At 31.5% G+C, this 19,042-nt stretch overlaps 2 protein-coding genes and 1 long non-coding RNA gene across 5 annotated transcripts; 1 reads left to right on the top strand and 2 right to left on the bottom strand.

Moving 5' to 3' along the window:
- Positions 1-4,688: 4,688 nt before the first annotated feature.
- LOC109159085 lies at positions 4,689-5,978 on the bottom strand. Its single transcript, XM_019307101.1, has one exon. The coding sequence runs from the start codon at positions 5,976-5,978 to the stop codon at positions 4,689-4,691; it is 1,290 nt and encodes a 429-aa protein (XP_019162646.1).
- Positions 5,979-7,782: 1,804 nt separating this feature from the next.
- On the bottom strand, positions 7,783-10,925 carry LOC109158248. Its single transcript, XR_002050341.1, has 4 exons — positions 10,602-10,925; positions 10,372-10,468; positions 10,066-10,206; positions 7,783-8,110 (listed from the first exon to the last, which is right to left on the bottom strand). It is a non-coding gene; the product is annotated as an uncharacterized LOC109158248 (long non-coding RNA).
- Positions 10,926-14,758: 3,833 nt separating this feature from the next.
- Positions 14,759-18,428, top strand: LOC109158229 (lamin-like protein). 3 transcript variants are annotated; one of them, XM_019306127.1, is made up of 3 exons: positions 14,759-14,928; positions 15,082-15,353; positions 18,043-18,428. In XM_019306127.1, exons 1-3 carry the CDS (start codon positions 14,900-14,902, stop codon positions 18,351-18,353), a joined length of 612 nt encoding a protein of 203 aa, XP_019161672.1. In that variant the 5' UTR covers positions 14,759-14,899; the 3' UTR covers positions 18,354-18,428. The 3 variants fall into 3 exon arrangements, with proteins under 3 accessions (XP_019161672.1, XP_019161681.1, XP_019161664.1); XM_019306136.1 differs by having other exon boundaries at positions 14,762-14,902; XM_019306119.1 differs by having other exon boundaries at positions 14,762-15,353.
- The last annotated feature ends 614 nt before the right edge of the window (positions 18,429-19,042 follow it).

The following is a 19,042-nucleotide window of genomic DNA, read 5'->3' as shown; positions in this document are numbered from 1 at the left end:
CTTCATTATGGCCGGTGGGGCTATCTCATGGAGAAGTGTTAAACAGTCCTTAATAGCTACTTCTACCATGGAAGCCGAGTTCGTTTCCTGTTTCGAGGCTACTTCACAGGGTGTTTGGCTAAAGAATTTTATCTCTGGGCTTAGAATTATGGATTCTATATCTAAGCCATTGAAAGTCTACTGTGACAACTCAGCTGCAGTCTTCCTAGCTAAGAACGACAAAAGTGGAAGTCGAACTAAGCACATCGACATCAAGTTCTTAGCAATTAGGGAGCGTGTCAAAAATAAAGTTGTATTCATTGAACACATTCATACTGAGTTGATGTTAGCAGATCCCTTGACTAAAGGCATGCCACCATTTAAGTTCAAGGATCTGATTCAGAAAATGGGACTTTCGCCCAATTTGTAATTTGTATATATACATTCAGTTTTAATAAAATTCTTTAGCATTCAGACATTTTCTCAATTAAGTGTGTACACCTTCATTTACTTTATATTGATGAGAAAATGTACTTCAGGGACTTGGAATAAACATAGGGTTTATTTCGTTGGGTTTTGTTTCCTAATTAAGTGCCCAATGGCAGTTGCATTTGATCATAATGGATACTACTCGTGCTAATGAGAACATATCATTATGGTTGGTGTATTTCTGTTATTGAGTGGTAGTGCTTGCACCAAGTGGGAGAATGTAACGTTTATCCGTTACTATTATTATAACATTAGGATAAGTTATGATAATATTCAGTATTTGATATGTGGTGCAACACTAATAACCTAATAGCTAGACTACCATTATGATTAGGAGTCTGGTTAGGGTTTAGGAGACCTAAAGACAATCAACCACAATGATGGCCAGTGGTTATATAAGGTCACTAGTCCTCTCACTGCTCACATTACATACCTCATACACCATCTAGAGAGAGCTGAGTAAAGTGAGAGACAAAGCGCTTATCATCTCTGCAGCAGTCCGGATCGCTCAACCGTAAGAAGAACTATGGCTGGAGGTTAGTACGATCCTATTATCACATATAAGATTATGCATGTGATATTTTAGTCTAACATTTGCCACATCATTTATATATTTTTCTTGAGTAAAGGGATTTGCATCTGATAGCAAATTTGCTGCGGCAGTTTTGTACTTAAAAAAAAATATATTACTTTTTAATATTTTAATGTAATTAATATAAATTATAATGTTATTTTAATATATTAGGTCTACCTTTTGAAAATTGATTGGATTTGTAAGGATATAGTGTGAATAGTAAATCATTTGCAAATTGAGTGATGTAAAAGTGGAACCCATTTTTTAAGATGAGAGAGATTTGTAAGAATAATGTTAGCCTTACGTGGTCTAGATCTGAACAATATTATGGGTGTCTAGTCCATTAACAAATAGCCACATTAGTTGTTTGTCAATAGTTATGATGTGCAACCGTGGTGCACACGGTTGCAAAACGACGTCGTTTTGACTAAAAACGCGTGTCCCATTTAAAAAAAAATCAGTTTTGATTCTCCTCAACAGCATTATTGTGGATATATAGTTATGAATTTGTGTATATATAGTTATGAATTTATGGATATTTAGTTCATTCATTGTGAATGTTTAGTTCATTCATTGTGGATATTTAGTTCATTCATTGTGGATATTTAGTTCATTCATTCTGGATTTTGTGTTATTCATACACTGTGGATATATAGTTATGAATTTGTAGATATATAATTCAAATTATGCAAAAAAGAAGTGTTATTGCCGGGAATCGAATCTGATTTTTTTTTTAAGTGGGACGCGCGTTTTTAGTCAAAACGACGTCATTTTTGCAACCGTGTGCACCATACATGGTGCACACGGTTGTACAGCATAATTTGCGGTTGTTTGTCAACAAAAATAGTTGATTGTTGTTAGTTATTTATAAAAATAAATAAATAAATAAATAAATAAATAAATTTTAACAAATATTTTAATAAAAATGATTTTTAAAAAATAAAAAAATATATAGTAATTATACACCCTTTCAAAAAAAAAAATATATATATATATATATATATATATATATATATATATATATATATATATATATATATATATATATAGTAATTATACACATACATTTTATCCATGAATCAATACCTAAAATGGGAAAATTTTGAGGAGAGACAATTTTATGTAATTTTTAAATCCTAAATTATTTTGTGTATTTTTTAATACTCTCGGGCATATTTTGAGTCCCTCTAATATTTTGCTACAAAATCTACTCCCTTTTTAAGTATCTACATCTACAATACAATATACATATATATACCATTCTAATAAGAGCCAATAATGTTAGGCCCTTAACTGGAATAAAAAAAATGTCGGTACTACTTGTTTCTTAAAATAAATGGTTCATAGTATTTTGATTTTAGTATATTTAATGATTTTTCTTATTTACCCTTTATTATATTATTTTCTTTCCTTAAATAACCTTAAATTCCGTTAGTATAAACTTTATTAACGGAATACTCCGTTAACTATTTATTATTCTTAACTTACTTATTAATTTCTAAAAGAAAGGTCTTAAGTTCGAACCTCATTCCAATTAGAGTTAGCATAATTGTTAAACATATACTACAAATATGTGAAAATGTATTAAAAATAAAATATAAAATTTAACATAAACTTTGATCAAATAATTAGCCCGACTAAATACATAGCATTCAATGATTATAAATCAGGAACTTTGATAATCATTTGATTTTCTTTCATTAAAAAAAATAAGTTTAAGTTCAGTTTTTTTTTTCTTCGTTTAATTAATCTTCTTTTGATTATTGAAAACAAAACTTAATATTTCAATTATGCTTTTATCAATGCATGAAAACTTCTAAAGAAATTTGTAAGTTAATTTTTACTATATTATTATAATAATATCTATTGTAACCTTATATTTTGAATTATTTATTATCATCATCTATTGACAACAATTGTCAATGACAAACTCTCAAAACAATTTGTCTCAACAACGAATGGAAATTAAAAAAAAAAAGATCAATGATTTCATTATTGTGGATGAAAAGTATGTACGCCACTCTATTCCATCGTTATGATGTGGAATTGTGTCCACCTTGTAATGTGGACATAGTTCTATGTTCATAATTACTGAACTATATGTTCATAATTATAAAGCTATATATTCATAATTTTTGAACTTCATATTCATAATTATTGAGCTCTATATTCACAATTACAAAACTCTATGTTCATAATTATAAAACTATATATTCATAATTTTTTAACTTCATATTCACAATTATTGAATTTCTATATTCATAATTACAGAACTATATGTTCATAATTATGTTCACAACTCTATGTTCATAATTATAGAACTACATGTTCATAATTTTTGAACTATATATTCATAATTATGAACAGTTTTGGAATCGTGTTCACCTTTGTCCACCTTGCAAGGTGGACACGGTTCCACATCAAAATTTTCCCACTTTATTGCTCTTATTACTTGAATTAAAAAAATAAATTAGTAGCTACAACAAAAAATAATACATATGCATTTAATTAATTTAGAATTAGATGTCTCACAACACATGAAACATGTAAGGGAAAACTTCCACTACCAAATATCAACATGTGCTTGTAAGATAAAAAGTTCATAGCACAACAAAGATCAACAAGACAAATCTAAAACTTCATACACCATAATCTCATTGAATGATGAATCCTTCCATGATACTACCAATAACCCAATTGCACATGACACACTACCAATACCAATAACAAAAAAAAAAAAAAAAAAAAAAAAAAAAAAAAAAAAAAAAAAAAAGAGACATGTACTGAAGATGAAAACAATAACAATGCTACCTAAAAGAGAAATAGAAAAATTTAAACCAAAATTAGTATTTATTTAGACTATCACTTTTAGACTTAATACTTAGATTAGCGTTATTACAAAGTTGCAAACATTTATTTTTGTGACAGTTATATATAATTAATCTCTCATATATTATCTTGCATTTATATACTTTAAATTACCGATTTAAATAAACAAATTCAATATTTATTTACTTATGCATGAACATCTTCTATATAATATTGCATATAAGTATTGGGCATTATCATATTCGCGCAAAGCGCGCAGAAAAACTAGTATTTTAATACGTGAGTTAGTGAGTAGTTCATCCGAATTTTCATTCCATTGTCAGGCCAGGTGTTTTCGAGCATTCCCATTATATAATAACCAATAACCAATTAAGTAATACTAATAAAGCTCTCAAAGACTCAAACAACCCCTGTGAAATCTGAATGCAAAGAATAATTACACGAAATACATTTAGCATCATACATGCTTCTTGTATATAATTTTTGCCTATATAAAGGCTCAACAAATTCATCAACATCTTCACAGCCTATATAAAGGCTCAACAAATTCATCAACATATAATTTAGCATCAGCATCATGCTACTTAGCTAAATTAATAATTTTTAAAATAATTATGTTATTTACTATAAAAGGTCATCAATACCACAATTCTCTTTCAGACAAAAAAAAAAATGAATATATAAGCTTATTATCAAGATTACTAGAAAGAGAAAGATAAAGTTATCCAAAATAATACTAGGAGGAATGAAGTACACCATTCCATAAACGGCATGATTTGAAAAGACCATCCATGCATAATATTTTTAATTTTTATTTTTAAAGAAATTTCAAACTCTCATAAAAAACTTGAGAATATGCTCCCGCATGCCAAAAAATATTACTCTCATTCCACTCTGGAGCTTTAATAACATTCTTGCAAACTTGAACATCCCCACTTGAATTCAAAACAATATTAATGGCACTCTTTTTTTCTTGACTTGTATAAATAATCTTCTTTTCTTGAGTTACCAAATCTATAGAAATTAGATCCGGCCCGTTCTTGAAAAAAGGAACATCACTGTCTTCAATATCTTCAATCTCATCTCTCATGAAGAAGTCCGGATTCAAATAGCTCACAAGCATTAGTAAATGGCCACTTGGATTCCAAATTCCTACTGGCATCCACTGTTCACCCATGCTATGGAAGAGTATCCTTGTTTGTTTATGCCAATTAAAAATATTATTATTTTCCTCCATTAACCAAATGTCAAAATAAACCTTACCCTGTTCATCGGGGGGAAGAATGGGTTGACTAACACACACAATGGTTTCATTCGTAAACGTAAAGAAATTAATTTTCAATTCAAATGGAGTATTAATCATACCAAAAACCTCATCATCCATGTCAAACCAAATCAATCCAGGCAAACCGTACCAATAGTATTTTCCTTTGAAATAAAAATCACCAAAATATGCAGACGGAAGTAAATATTTAAGAGCTTGTGGAACATCTACTTGCCTCCAATTCCATGAATCATCTACTTGGCTACAAACCATTACAATTTCATAATCATCACAATTCGACTTTACATCTTCAAAACTCAAAAGCATGATAACCTTCCCGACCATATTATTAGACAACCCAAATCCAAACCGCATACCTACAGGTGATTTGTTGGGTAGTTTGTTTGGCACCTTAATTGAAGGTAAGGCCATAATTTCCATAGTGGATGGATTCAATATGAAAACATCAACAGTCGAATCACCCTCAATTCCATTTATATCATCCTTGCAAACAATCAGGCATAGCATACCATCACAACACTTGATGTATCTGAAAAATCTTGAATTTGGCACGTCTAGGTATATGCATCTAGTCTCATTACACTCTAAATCTTTGTAGACCAAGTAACATAGCAGACTTTTACTATCGGCAGAATTAAACTCTATGACAGCACCACCAGTTTTAGTTCGACTAAATTCAAAGTGTTTTTGAATGAATTGGTGATCGTTTTTAATTAAATTATAGAAAAATTTACAAACACATTTCAACCGCATAAGAGATCTTACGGACAATCTGGTCAAAATGTTAATCAGCAGATCGCTTGGTAATTCGCAGTTTTCCATTTCCGATTGATATTCCAGATAGAAATTTTGAAAAGTCAAATGATTCAATCCTCAAATCTATAACTTATTGAAAGATCCAAAACTCTACCATCCACCCAATTCAAATTTGAAGCGAGCAATAGAGGAATGATGTACCTTCCGTCGTGACGTTTGACGGTTTGAGTGAGAAGCAGAAACCGAGACGACTGAGAAGTAAGGGTAGGGCCAGAGGGTGTGAGGGCTTGACCGCCGCCGGAGGGCAGAGACGCAGAGGAACGTCGTGAGGAAGACGAAGGGTTAGTAATGAGTAGATTTGGATTTGGGTTATATAGTCGTGAGGTCGGATGGGCTGATGACTTTAACCGGGCCTAAAGAAACAGCCTAGTTTTGTGTGTGGGCCGAGTTGATTATATATATATATATATAATATAATATGTGCAATAAATAAGTATATTTATTGATTTGTTGTGTGTTTGTTACGGAGTATAATTTATGTATAAGATTATATCGAATAATCTTTTATATATATATATATATATTATACTAATAAGAGCTAAAAATGACGGTTAAATTTTTTAATCAATGAATCACTCAGATTGATCAGATTTTAATTTTTCATTTTCTGTTAGTTCACTGTTAACTTACTCATTGATTTCAATAAGAAAGGTCGTAGGTTAGAACCTCATCTCAATCAAAGTTGGCATAATTAGTACTCTATTATACTTTTATTAAATTAAATAATAATTTAGTAGCTACAACAAAACATAATAAATATGTATTTCTTTAATTTAGAATTATTTGTCTATAATGTCTTTATTCAAAAAAAAAATTATTCATTATCAATAAATTAAATAAGAGAAATAATTTCATTAGTTATATTCTCTTTATTTTTCTCCAATGTAAAAATTCTTTACATTCAAATTCATCAATTGATTATATTTACTACATTGTCTATTATTATTTTGTATTATTTTTTAATTAAATATCAAAGTTATAATATAAAATAATAGTATATATTTATTTACCAAATATTTTATTAATACTACGAAAAAATTAAAAATAATATAATTAAGTCAATCATATTAACTACTTGAAAGATTTATTGACAAAAAGAGTATTCAAATCACACACATTGACCAGGACTATGTGGTCTAATGGTACCCGGGTTGGACTTCCATTTGGAAGATTATGAGTTCGAGCCTCAGTGGAGGCGTTATTGGTTCTTTGTGTTTCAGTAGGTTGAGAAAGTATATGAACAGATACTACAATGTAATAGAACCAGTAACTTTCAAAAAAAAAAAAAAAAAAAAAAATCACACACATTGAATTGGTCAAAAAAAAAAAAATTATTTACCAGGATTTGTTGACAAAGGTCTATTATTATTACCTAGTTAGTAGTTTATTTCTGGTGTGACACTAATAAGTATGCTAACACGTAGTATTTTATGTTTATGTGGATTTTATGTATATAATTATTTTTTTATTACAATTTTTTTATCCTTTTATTTTTAGAGTAATTACTGACCATCATGGCGACAGCCAGTGGCTATTTTCGTTGATGGATAGTAGGTTCTCAAACCTTAATGCTCGCCTTTATCTTCCTATATATTAAAGCCATAAGAATTCGGCCAATGAAATGGCTCCATTTTCCCGCTCAAACAATACTACGTCGTTTTATGTACATAAATTACTGATCTGATTTAATTGCTTATTCACACTGTTTTACACCCTTTGATCAGGTTTAACATAAGTAATTATGTAATTAGTTGGCTAATTTATTGCTTTGCAACTTACGAGAATTAAAGATGGCCGGTGCACAATATTCGAACTATCTGGGAAGTCGAAAAGGGAAAAATGAAATTGAATTTACAATTTACATTTTACACTCTAGAACTAATATTTACAACTAATACATATGTTCTATTTCTGAAAATAAGTAATTTGAAATTTGAAATAACAAAATGATTATTTCTCATTGTTCCAAAGTAGGACTCTTCGTTTCTCTAGGAGAACAGTCCTGATAGCACATTCCATCTCTATATATAGAGGTCGATGAGATGAAGAAGTTCAATCTGACTTCTATACAATACAAACGTAATAATCTGCCAAAATATCCAATGCCTTCTCAATATGTACTGGTCAAGAACATTAGTCTGCACACCAAGCGAGAAGTGGCCAAATTACGATGAGTAAAAGAATGAATATTTCACGATGAGAAGGTAAAAATGATTTAGAAAGCAATCTTTTAAATATTTTTCTACCATACAAATAGCAGATTTATACAAAAGAGCCATGTTTTTTTTTTTGTTTGTATCATACGAATAGAACTTATATAATCTGTACTATAATAGGTTACTTTGCTCTTTATCATGTGGTACTACACCTATAAAACAACTGGACATAAGTATCTGATTAAGTTTAACTATAGCACTGCTGTCAAAGAGAGTAAACAAAAACTATTCTCTACATAGATGTTTGCCTCAGGTCTTTCGAATCATTGAGGAATCCGGATGAAGTTAATGACAAAGAGCTATTTGGTAAGCAAATATCTTTTTAATCCTATATCAAATTAACTGCCTGATTGCTGTTTTAACAACTATTTTTTTTCAATAGATGTGATAGGGAGAGTAGTTGAAATCTACTCGCCAGTCAATAAAATCTGGAAAGCCTATATTCGAATTTGATTGAATTCCTAATAGCTGATACAAAGTTGGATAATTATTTTATATTTCTGTTTGTTAATTTACATTCTATTTTGAAACATTTAAAAACTGTACAACTGAAAATTCAGACACAGTCAAAAGATGCATTCTGGACCAGTTCTCTTCATCGAACAAAGATGCACCACTGTGAAACCACAAAAAATTTGAAGTTTGTGTGTGGGGACAGTTTTAGATCTGTAATGCTGTTTTCTATGGATTTTGGATGTATTTAATTGGTAGCACTGTTACAGTGCTATCAATTCTATTCATGCTTTCTATTTTGCTATTGGCTTAAGTGTCAAATTAAAACTCATTAAACTTCTATTACTCTAAATCTATATTGATTACTATTTGTTTATCTAATTTGTTGTGTTAGCTTAAGCAGAGTAATGCAAAGTTATATGTTGCTACAACATTGAAGTCATGATACACCTACTCTATGGCAAGGAATTCAAGTTTACTGGCAAAGTCAAGTGAAAGAGAGTACTGAAGTCATCAAAAATAAAGTATGAAGGAAAGTGGTTGGTGTTTTTTTATATATATCAACTGAATGTTACTTCTTATTTATCTGATGGCAGCAAATATTTGGCAAAAAAAATATTGCAGATCATCTGCCCAAATAGGTAGCAAGTAAATGATGTAAAAATAGTAAAATTTGTATAAGCAAATCACTCAAAGGTGCATTATAAATTTTTTTTTTTTTATGTTTTGTAATCAAATAAGCAAGTTCTAATCTATTTTTCTTTCCTTTAGGAAAGTCAAAATATACCACTGGAAATTAGTTGTTTGGTTGGTCTGGCATGGGTGTTCAAAATTGCTGTTTGTGAGTAACAGTTTTAAAATTTACACAATGCTTTACCAGTTATGCAAATAAAAAATGACAAGGATATGTTTGCTATTCAGTGTCCTGATATGATTGGCAGTAATTCCAAATCTATTTTTTTTTTCCAAACATGGTTATCTCTTATGTTATTCTACATTAACTAAGTGTTCTATAGGGTTTCTTCTCTGGAGAGGAGGTTGAAAGATAAGTGCAGGTTGTGGACACTATCGGGATTTCTAAAGAAACTGAGAGTGAGGTGGTTAAAAGGTGCCTTTGAGTGCAGGTACGAGATGGGATGTAATATTGAAGCTTCAATGGAAAGAAAGATGTTCATCAATTACACAATCATATTGTATTTATTAGTAGATACACTTATGCAAAGTTGTATACATATAGTGCAAAATGTATGATCACACAGGGATTATAATACTATATTTTTTATTATTATAAATCAATATTGTTATTTATAATACTATCTTTTGGCTAAACTTATTGTAATCCACTGAGATAATATTTAAAACATTTGCAGACACACAGAATAATATTTAAAACATTTGCAGACACATAATAAATTTAAACTTACCTTAATTAGTGTTCAAAGCATTATATTGGCACCCATGAGTCCCTGATTTCAATAACCTCCATTACTTAGCCATCAATGAGAGCACACTGAATACTTAGCCATCAATTAGAGCACATTGAATTTGTACTTCATCGCATAACTCTGTGAACATTCACATTTGATTAGTTACTTTATATTCAAATTTAAAATTTAAACACTCACATCACTAACTTGCAAACAAAGTAAATAGAACATATTCAAATTTAAAATTTAAACACTCACATCACTCACATCCCTAACAAGAGCTCGGAAAAAAAAAAAAAGCACCTTCTGTATTTGTAGACCTGCTCATGTCCAGTTCTTGGTTCCAGATCCTACAGGTCTGGTCATGCATGTACTAGATCCCACTTTACAGCTCCGAAATCTACATAGAACATTAACATATAATTCAAATACTGAGAGTTAGTCTCATATTTCATATTAGAAATGTAATCAATTCAAATAGACAATATTTATACAATAAATATACCAGAGATGTAAGCTGTACAGAATCTTACACTCTTGAGTTCAACGATGACTGAAGACAAACTCCGATCTCGCTTGATTATATTTCCGCTGAACTCATACCCTAAAAAACAAAACAAAAAATTAAGAAAAAAATTGAAGACATGTAGTAACCTAGCGATCGGACAGGCAGGTTCAACAGATCCATTCCAAAATCAAGGATTTCGGAAAGGATCTACGCATTTAACACTAAAATGTGTGTAGATAAAGCGATCGGAAACATGCAGATTTTTAGGAAGAAGGAGTATATGCTTCGTATCTTGAGAGTGGAGAGAGAGACAAAAATGGTGAAATGAAGAACTTTCTCGATTCTTAGCACCGGATTATAATTTACCATTATTGTTATTATTAATATATTATTAAATATTATTAATTAATTAATTAATAATAATAATAATAATTATTATTATTATTATAAATATAAATTAGATTAGAAACACTGCTTTCTAAATTATTATTATTATTATTATTATTATTATTATTATTATTATTATTATTAGTGTCGTATTTATTTTAATGAAATTTTTATATTTTAAAAAAATATAAATTCAATATCTAAATCTAATAATTTCGTTTTTAAAGCTTAGAAAAATTTACGAAAAGAAATACAGATATTGTGATCGTTCTTTCCATTATGGAAGGACGTTGGTGAATTTTACAATAATGTCTTCGTCAACTTGCAATATGAATCCGCTTTGTATTGCAAATGTGGGTTGAAATCTCCGTTATGTGTAGCTCGTGATAGTGGACATAAATTTTTTGGTTGTCATCAATGGAATGTTATATTACAATTATTGATATAAAAATTATTTTGTTATTATGTGGTTAATTTATATGAGTCTTTTGATATCGCTGGAAAATGGTTTTGGATTTTTTGTATTTGTTGATGATATTCTAATGAATGCTCAAGTTCAAGAGATCCCGGTCATTGATTATGAGGCAACACTAAATGCAATAAGAGATTTGAGTTGTATTGCTAAACAACTAAGAGATGATATGTCATATGTCCAAAGAGAATGTGAGAGAGTTAAGATGTGAATCAGTAGCGGTACTGAAATTGAAAAGAATGTTGGTCCAAGGTGCTTATTGATGTTGTTGTGATAAGTGTGGTTTTATTAGCAATGTTGCTATGTTTTGGTACAAAAAAAAAAAAAAGAGTAATAATTTTAATATGCCTGTGGTTTTAGTAATACACAGATTTGCATTATGGTTTGTTGATTACAAATGTTGCCTATAAGAAAGTGTGTGATAAATTCTACAAGAATTTAATAAATATTGGTTTCATTTTGTTAGAGTCAATGTCTATATGCAATGTTTTCCCTTAGAATTCTTCATTTAGTAATTTTTTATTTCTGTCTATAATATATCTTTGAAAGACAGCTACTCTATTTTTATTTTTATACCGTGCATCGCATGGGTGGAATCAAGTACAACTTCTATATCAACCACTAACATTGTATATCATGAAGTTTTCAATAATTTGTAATGCTCTAACACTTTGTTTTTATTAATAACATAAGTTGTATTTTGAGTATTTATTGTAGAGTATTAACATGTTTATTTTTCTGTTCAATTCGCAATTTAAATACAATTTTATGATTATTATTTTCTCCGGTATGAAAAATAATAAATTAAATTATAATTAAGGCACACAATTGGACAATAAATTTAACAATTTTTTATCTCGTGCATCACAATAAGTTTAATACCACACAATAATCATTGATGTTTTTGTATATAAAAAATTTTAATTTCTCTTACAACATCCAATTTAGTTAAATGATTGCAAATGGGCTTTAGTATTCATACTCTTCTAATTTTGAAATTTCACATTCAAATTTTGGAACATCGATTATATTTTCTCATGAAAAAATAATTTTTTTTAAATTTATTATATATATTTTGATTTCCTAATTTTTAAAATTTGTTATAAAAATGTGTGTGTATGTGTGTTATATATATATATATATATATATATATATATATATATATATATATATATATATATATATATATATATAAGTCTCCGTGCGGTTGTGCGATAATTAAGGTGTGTGAGTTTTGTACTTAAAGTGCGTGAGTCCTGTGCTTAAGGCGCGTGAGTCTTGTGCTTAATGTGCGTGGGTGTGTACTTATGTGAGTAGTTGTTGAAATTTAAGGTGCATGAGTTTTGTGCTTAAGGTGAGTGAGTTTTGTGCTTAATGTGCGTGAGATTGGTGTTCTTAATGTGGGTAGTTGTTGAAACTTAAGGTGCATGAGTTTTGTGCTTAAGGTGCGTGAGTTTATTCTTAAGGTGTGTTATTTTTGTGTTTAATGTGCGCGTGTTGTGTATTTAAAGTGTGTCAGTTTAATGCTTAAGGTGCGTTTCTTTGCACAACCGCACAGAAAGCCCTTCCCGCACCTGACCCTTTCCGTATTGTAGTTGTTAAAATTTAAGGTGCATGAGTTTTGTGCTTAAGGTGCGTGAGTTTTGTGCTTAATGTGCGTGAGATTGGTGTTCTTAATGTGAGTAGTTGTTGAAACTTAAGGTGTTTGAGATTTGTGTTCTTAAGGTGTTTTATTTTTGTGTTTAATGTGCGCGCGTGTTGTGTATTTAAAGTGTGCCAGTTTAATGCTTAAGGTGCGTTTCTTTGCACAACCCCACGGAAAGCCCTTCCTGCACCTGACCCCTTCCATATATATATATATATATATATATATATATATATATATATATATATATATATAGAGAGAGAGAGAGAGAGAAATTATTTAAATGTAAAATTTTCAAATCTCATGTGGTATTTAATAACACAATTCTTTATAATATATGCTAATAGTATGCTGTGATATTCAATATAACAACCAATTTCTTATTGCTCTAGAAAAATGCATCTCGAAATAAATTTTCATGATTAAAGTTTGATTTTATCATTTTTTAAAAAACATTATCAACAAAATGTTACATAAATTTAATGTCATGCATCGGGGGCAACTGGAGAATCAATAAGTACGAGTACAAATATTATTTATAGGAAAGTTTTCAATAATTTATAAAAAAAAATTATTACTAAATTATAAATACTTATTTATTAATTTGTAATAGTTGCACGTTTCAATTGTTTTCATTATTATAATTAACAATTTATGATATATTATTATCTTATTCTGTTTTATTTATAATCAAATTCTTGATCCTACAAGTTATACTAATTTAAAAATAATTGATGGTGTATGTTACAATATTTGTAGAGATGCGTGTTACGTTAGAGACTTAGAGTGTTAGTTGATGATGACAGAGAATATGTTGATGCAATAGAATAAGTAAGTCAATATGTGGCAGAAAGTAATTTGAGGAGATTGTTTGTAACGTTAAGAATGTCAAACTCAATTGCAAAATCATAGTTTCTTTGGTAAGGTGTGTAGAACCATCTGTCTGAAGATGCACAATTCAAGCTTCAACAACAATTGTGAATCTCATTTTTGAGATAAATTTCTTACAGCTTTTATTAAGATATAAAAGATTGCATTTGATGTTAATATAGAAAAATATTTGTAGGAACAAAGGTCTTAATTCCCATAATGTCACTAACACCGTCATATCCAAGATTGCCTTTCAAATTCCAAATGAAGCAATTTCCTTTTATGCTATCTTATGCCATGACAATAAACAAAAGCCAAGGACAAACAATCTCAAAAGTAGGATTGTTTTTGAAAAGACCTGCATGTCTTTAACCATGACCAAATGTATGTAGTTGTTTCACGGGTTAGTAACCCAAGAGGTTTAAAAATTTTGATATGTGGCAAAAATATAACATGCCTAAGTACAACTAAAAATGTTGTGTACAAAGAAATCTTCAATTATATGTAATAAAATTAAAAAGTTTATCATTTCAAATTTATTAGGTTTTCAAACTATATATTTTTTCATCTGATTATATTATATTGTATATTCCATATACTATACATATGGCCGTGCATCGCACGGGTGTAACTACTAGTTCCTCTCATATGAAGGCAAGCACAACAACCACGCTCGCCTTTGTTCCTCTCATATGAAGGCAGGCACAACAACCACCTCTATTAGACATGTATATCTGTCATGTTAGACTGGGATTATCTTTCAATTTGCCCATTTGCAAAATGACCGGTCGCGTGCGTAGTCCACTCGATGCCGAGTGTGACCCGCTCCATATTGCTCCGTAATTATTCTATCAAGGCCTTTTTCTTTCAATCCTTGTAACTGTATCACTGTACCCTCTCCCACATCTTTTTAGATTTGCAGAATGATAGCAGAGACACAGATTGACTAATGGTACAGATCACAATAATGCAAATATGGTTCCCCTCTTCTCTCTCCTCTCTTCTTGCTTTTACTTTCTGCCCCTCCCACTGTCACTCACAGTATTATTGCTTTTTTCACCATTTCCCCCCTTCTCTTTTCATCTCAGCCTCAGCCACTGGGCCTTTTCTTTGCTGGGTTTTTGGGTGCAGTGTATGTTGTGTTATTGTCCGGGTCTTGACTGTCTTCCCTCCTGTCACCACCCTCCAAAGCGGTAGAACTCATAGAGCGCCAGAGATGAAGAAGCTGAGGATGGCATTGGGGTGGCCGATAATGATGGTGGTGCTAACGTGCGCCGTGGTGGCCATGCTGCCCGGAGTCTCGTCGGACCACATTGTCGTGGGTGGATTCAGGTTGTGGAATGTGAACGTGAACTACACCTACTGGGCTCGCGGCAAACATTTCTACCTTAACGACTGGCTCGGTATGCTCTCTGACAGAAATTTAGAAAGGAAAACACCAGTGGTTTCCGCAGCCGGAAACCAAAGGCTTTGGTTTCCGATGCCAACAGTGAACTGGTTTTCTGCAGAAACCAGTTCTGGTTTCTGGTTTCTGATGTGGAAATGGAAACCAGAGGCACTGGTTTTTTCAGCCGGAAACCAGTGACAAACACAAGAACACTAGTTGAAAATAACATATGATTTTTTAGATCTATGAAATTTGGAGAAAAAAAAATAAATTGGAAAAAGATTTATGTAGTTTTTCTAGTGTTGGTAGAGATTTGGTGGTGAAGTTTTGTGGTTGTGGGAGGAGGAGGTGTTGATTGAGTTTTGTTTGTTGAATGTTGAAGGGGAAGGCTGAAGCGGCATGTCTAAGGAGATGGAAAATAACTTTCCAAAAAAAGAGTAGTCATTTTCCCAAAAAATGGGGTCATTTTCTATTTAACAGACCCCATTTCCTTTGACTTCTTATTTTTCAGACTAATCAAACACCAAAAATCTAGGATTTTTAAACAGACCCTTAATGTTGTTTTAAGGTAAATTGTTAAAAAAATTAGCAGAGGTATGGTTCTGTATAAACTCCCAAGACTGGCGTTTTTGCATTTGAACGAATTATAATTCTCTGAACCTATCCTCAGATATGCTGTTTTGTTGTGTCCTTTTCAGTTTTTGTACTTTCAGATTTAACTCCCAAGAATGTCTAGGCAGGTTCTCTATTGATCTGAAATTGTTGGATTTTTTTTTTCTCATGGCATATATTTGTGAATGATTTGCTAAATTTTAAACATTTTGCTAGGTGGGAATGCTGGAATGTAGTATATTCAGAAATTGGATTCTTTTCTAGGATTTCTTCTTCTTCTTCTCTCTCTTTATCCACTTTCAAAGCTGACCTTTTTGAAATAATTTGCTGATGATTTGTGGAAGCATAATTATACCACTTTTTTGAGCATTTGTGCAAGGTGTGAAAGGCAGAAACAGAGTAAAACATTGGGGAAATTCCTGTTCAAGTTTTTGTTTTTGTTTTGTTTTGTTTTTTATTTTGTTTTTTATTTTTTTTTATTTTTTTGTTTTTGTTTTTGTAATAAATAAAATAAAATATAGTCCTGTCTAGTGTTTACTGAGTCGTTTATTCACTGTGATTTATATCATCCCAAATACTCTATGGGGCCGAGATGTGGGGTCCTTGAGATTGGGGATTCAACCTTTTTAAGAGCATGACCACAAAAAGTATTATTAATCTTTGCTAGATGAAATTAGCAATCAAGTTTCCATACACATTTACTTGTGACAAAGGGAAAAGAAAACGATGGTTGCATAATTTAGTTTAGGTAGCCAAGACTTTTGGTCTAATGGCACTAAGGTTGAATTCCCATATGGGAGGTTGTAGGCCTCTAGTCTTAGTTTATGAAATTTAGTTTAGGCACTTTAAGAAGTAAGTGTACATCTTGAGTAATGAATTTGGTAGTAAGTTAGTGGAAAAAAAAAATTAGGGTGTGTTTGGTCAATGAGTTTTGCCCATAGGAATGAGTTTGTTTGGCTTAGGGGTGTATAAATATGTATATTTGCTAGACTTGGAGGCGATTTAGTAATTCATAAATATGTATGAATTGATGATTTAGTTTTAGTAATTATTTGATAAAGTTAGAGAAGGATAGAGACGGGAGAACCGAAGAACTACGTACTCTAGGAATTATTGAATTAAGAATTGGCGAAGGATTATTGAATTATTGAATTTCTCCCCTTCTGCGTACTCTTAGATAGTTAGATCTACACATTGCCTAAGAATTAAGATATTATATATATGATTTAAAAAAAAGATATTATATATATAATTTATTTATTTACTTTTTAAATATGACCTGGCCCGCGGGTCGGCCCGCAACCCGTGCGGGTTTGCCCGCGCGGGCTCTGGCCCTCCGCGGACCATGCCCATTAGGCCCGCATTTTCGCGAGCCTAATTTCTTGTGGCCCTAACCCACCCCATTGCAGGGCGGGTGCGGGCTAACCCGCGGGCTTCGGCCCACTTTGACACCTGGTAAGTTTTTAGAACACTACTATGGGTTTTGAATACCCCATCAATTGAAAAATCTATACCCAAATAAAATAAGGGTTTCATTCCCTTATTCATTCTCAAACACTACTATTAGTAATCATTCTCATTCCACCCCTACTACCAAACATGTTAGATACTTCCACCAAAATTCATTACCATTAACAAGTATTTGATACCAATTCCAATTCTGATTCTCATGTGCGAACCAAACATACCCTTAGTTTAGGCAGTTTGAGAAAGGGTAGATCTTGAGTAATGAATTTGGTAGTAAGTCGAGTTATGTTAGAAACAAAACAAGGCAACAATTATGTCTGACAGCCTATCAAAAATTGTCCACATCATTTCTCATCTGGGGTGATTTGATCGTTTTGGAAAGATGCTTTATCTGTGACACATGTTGATACTAGCTCATCTTAGCGGGCTCCTTCTCCCTAATAATCCAAATTCTAAATTAATACGTAATCCATATCATGGATTGTAGTGTCTTTTGTCCTTTATTTTGTTTTTGTTTTAGTGCTGTGTGACAGTGCCCTCTCTTGTTCTATTACAATGTATTGCTTAATTCAGCATCATAAAAGATTTGTTTTTAGTTTAAGTGATTTTCGGTTTTGTACTTGCAGATTTTATATACGATAAGAACCAGTTGAGTGTGCTTGAGGTAAATGAGACGGATTATGAGTCCTGCAATGCTGACCATCCCCTTCACAACTGGACTCGTATTGGGGGGAATGGAAGGGACTTGGTTTCACTCAACATGATTAAAACCTATTACATCATTAGTGGCAATGGGTACTGCAAGAAGGGGGTGAAAGTAGCTGTCACTGTGGAAAAGCCCCCACCCTTCCAAATGAGAGCCCGTTCTCCAGGTTTGCTCTCGACTTTTGGGGGTCAAATCGTAGTGCCTGTTGTATTTGCTATTGCTGCCATTTAGGATTCATTTTCGTTTCTTTACTGGTGTATCACACTATTGACTAATGTTGACTCAATTGGTAGCAAAAATTACGTATTGCATGCATGACACTTAATATTCAAAATTGCAACACTTTTAACTTGTTTAATTTTTCTCTTGCTAATATACATATACCACTTTGCATATGGACAACTTTTGCCTTTTCATTGCCGAGTTAGTGGAATAAGATGAGCTAATTACATAATGAGAAATATATATCTTCCATTAAGAATACCGATAAGGTCACTACATGGATAAATTATCTTGATCAAATTAAATCCAAAAGATGACATTACTCGAACCCAAATGTACCCGTACATTACAAAAATGATAAAGCTAAACTGTCAAAATGGGCTTAACACATCGAGCCAACCCACGCAGTCATCTAATGACTTATTGGGTAGGGAGCTTGGAATTTAGAGGCCAGCAGGCTCAACACCGGAGCGTTATGCCATGGAACCGTGTTCACCATTCATGGTGAACATGGTTCCAACGGTGTTAGTAAATCGTTATCTTTTTTTTTTTTTTTTTTAATTAATTGCGTGACTTTTCTTCTTCATTTTCACATTTTGCGGTTTCACTTTAATTTGAGGTGAACAATGATTTCGGACATTCATAAATTATGAATTCATGCCTGCACATTCACTTTGGAACCATGCCTACACATTCCC

Source organism: Ipomoea nil, unplaced genomic scaffold (assembly GCF_001879475.1).
Source record: "Ipomoea nil cultivar Tokyo-kokei standard unplaced genomic scaffold, Asagao_1.1 scaffold0302, whole genome shotgun sequence".
Classification (NCBI taxonomy): domain Eukaryota; kingdom Viridiplantae; phylum Streptophyta; class Magnoliopsida; order Solanales; family Convolvulaceae; genus Ipomoea; species Ipomoea nil.
This window is presented reverse-complemented; position numbering and strand designations above follow the sequence as displayed.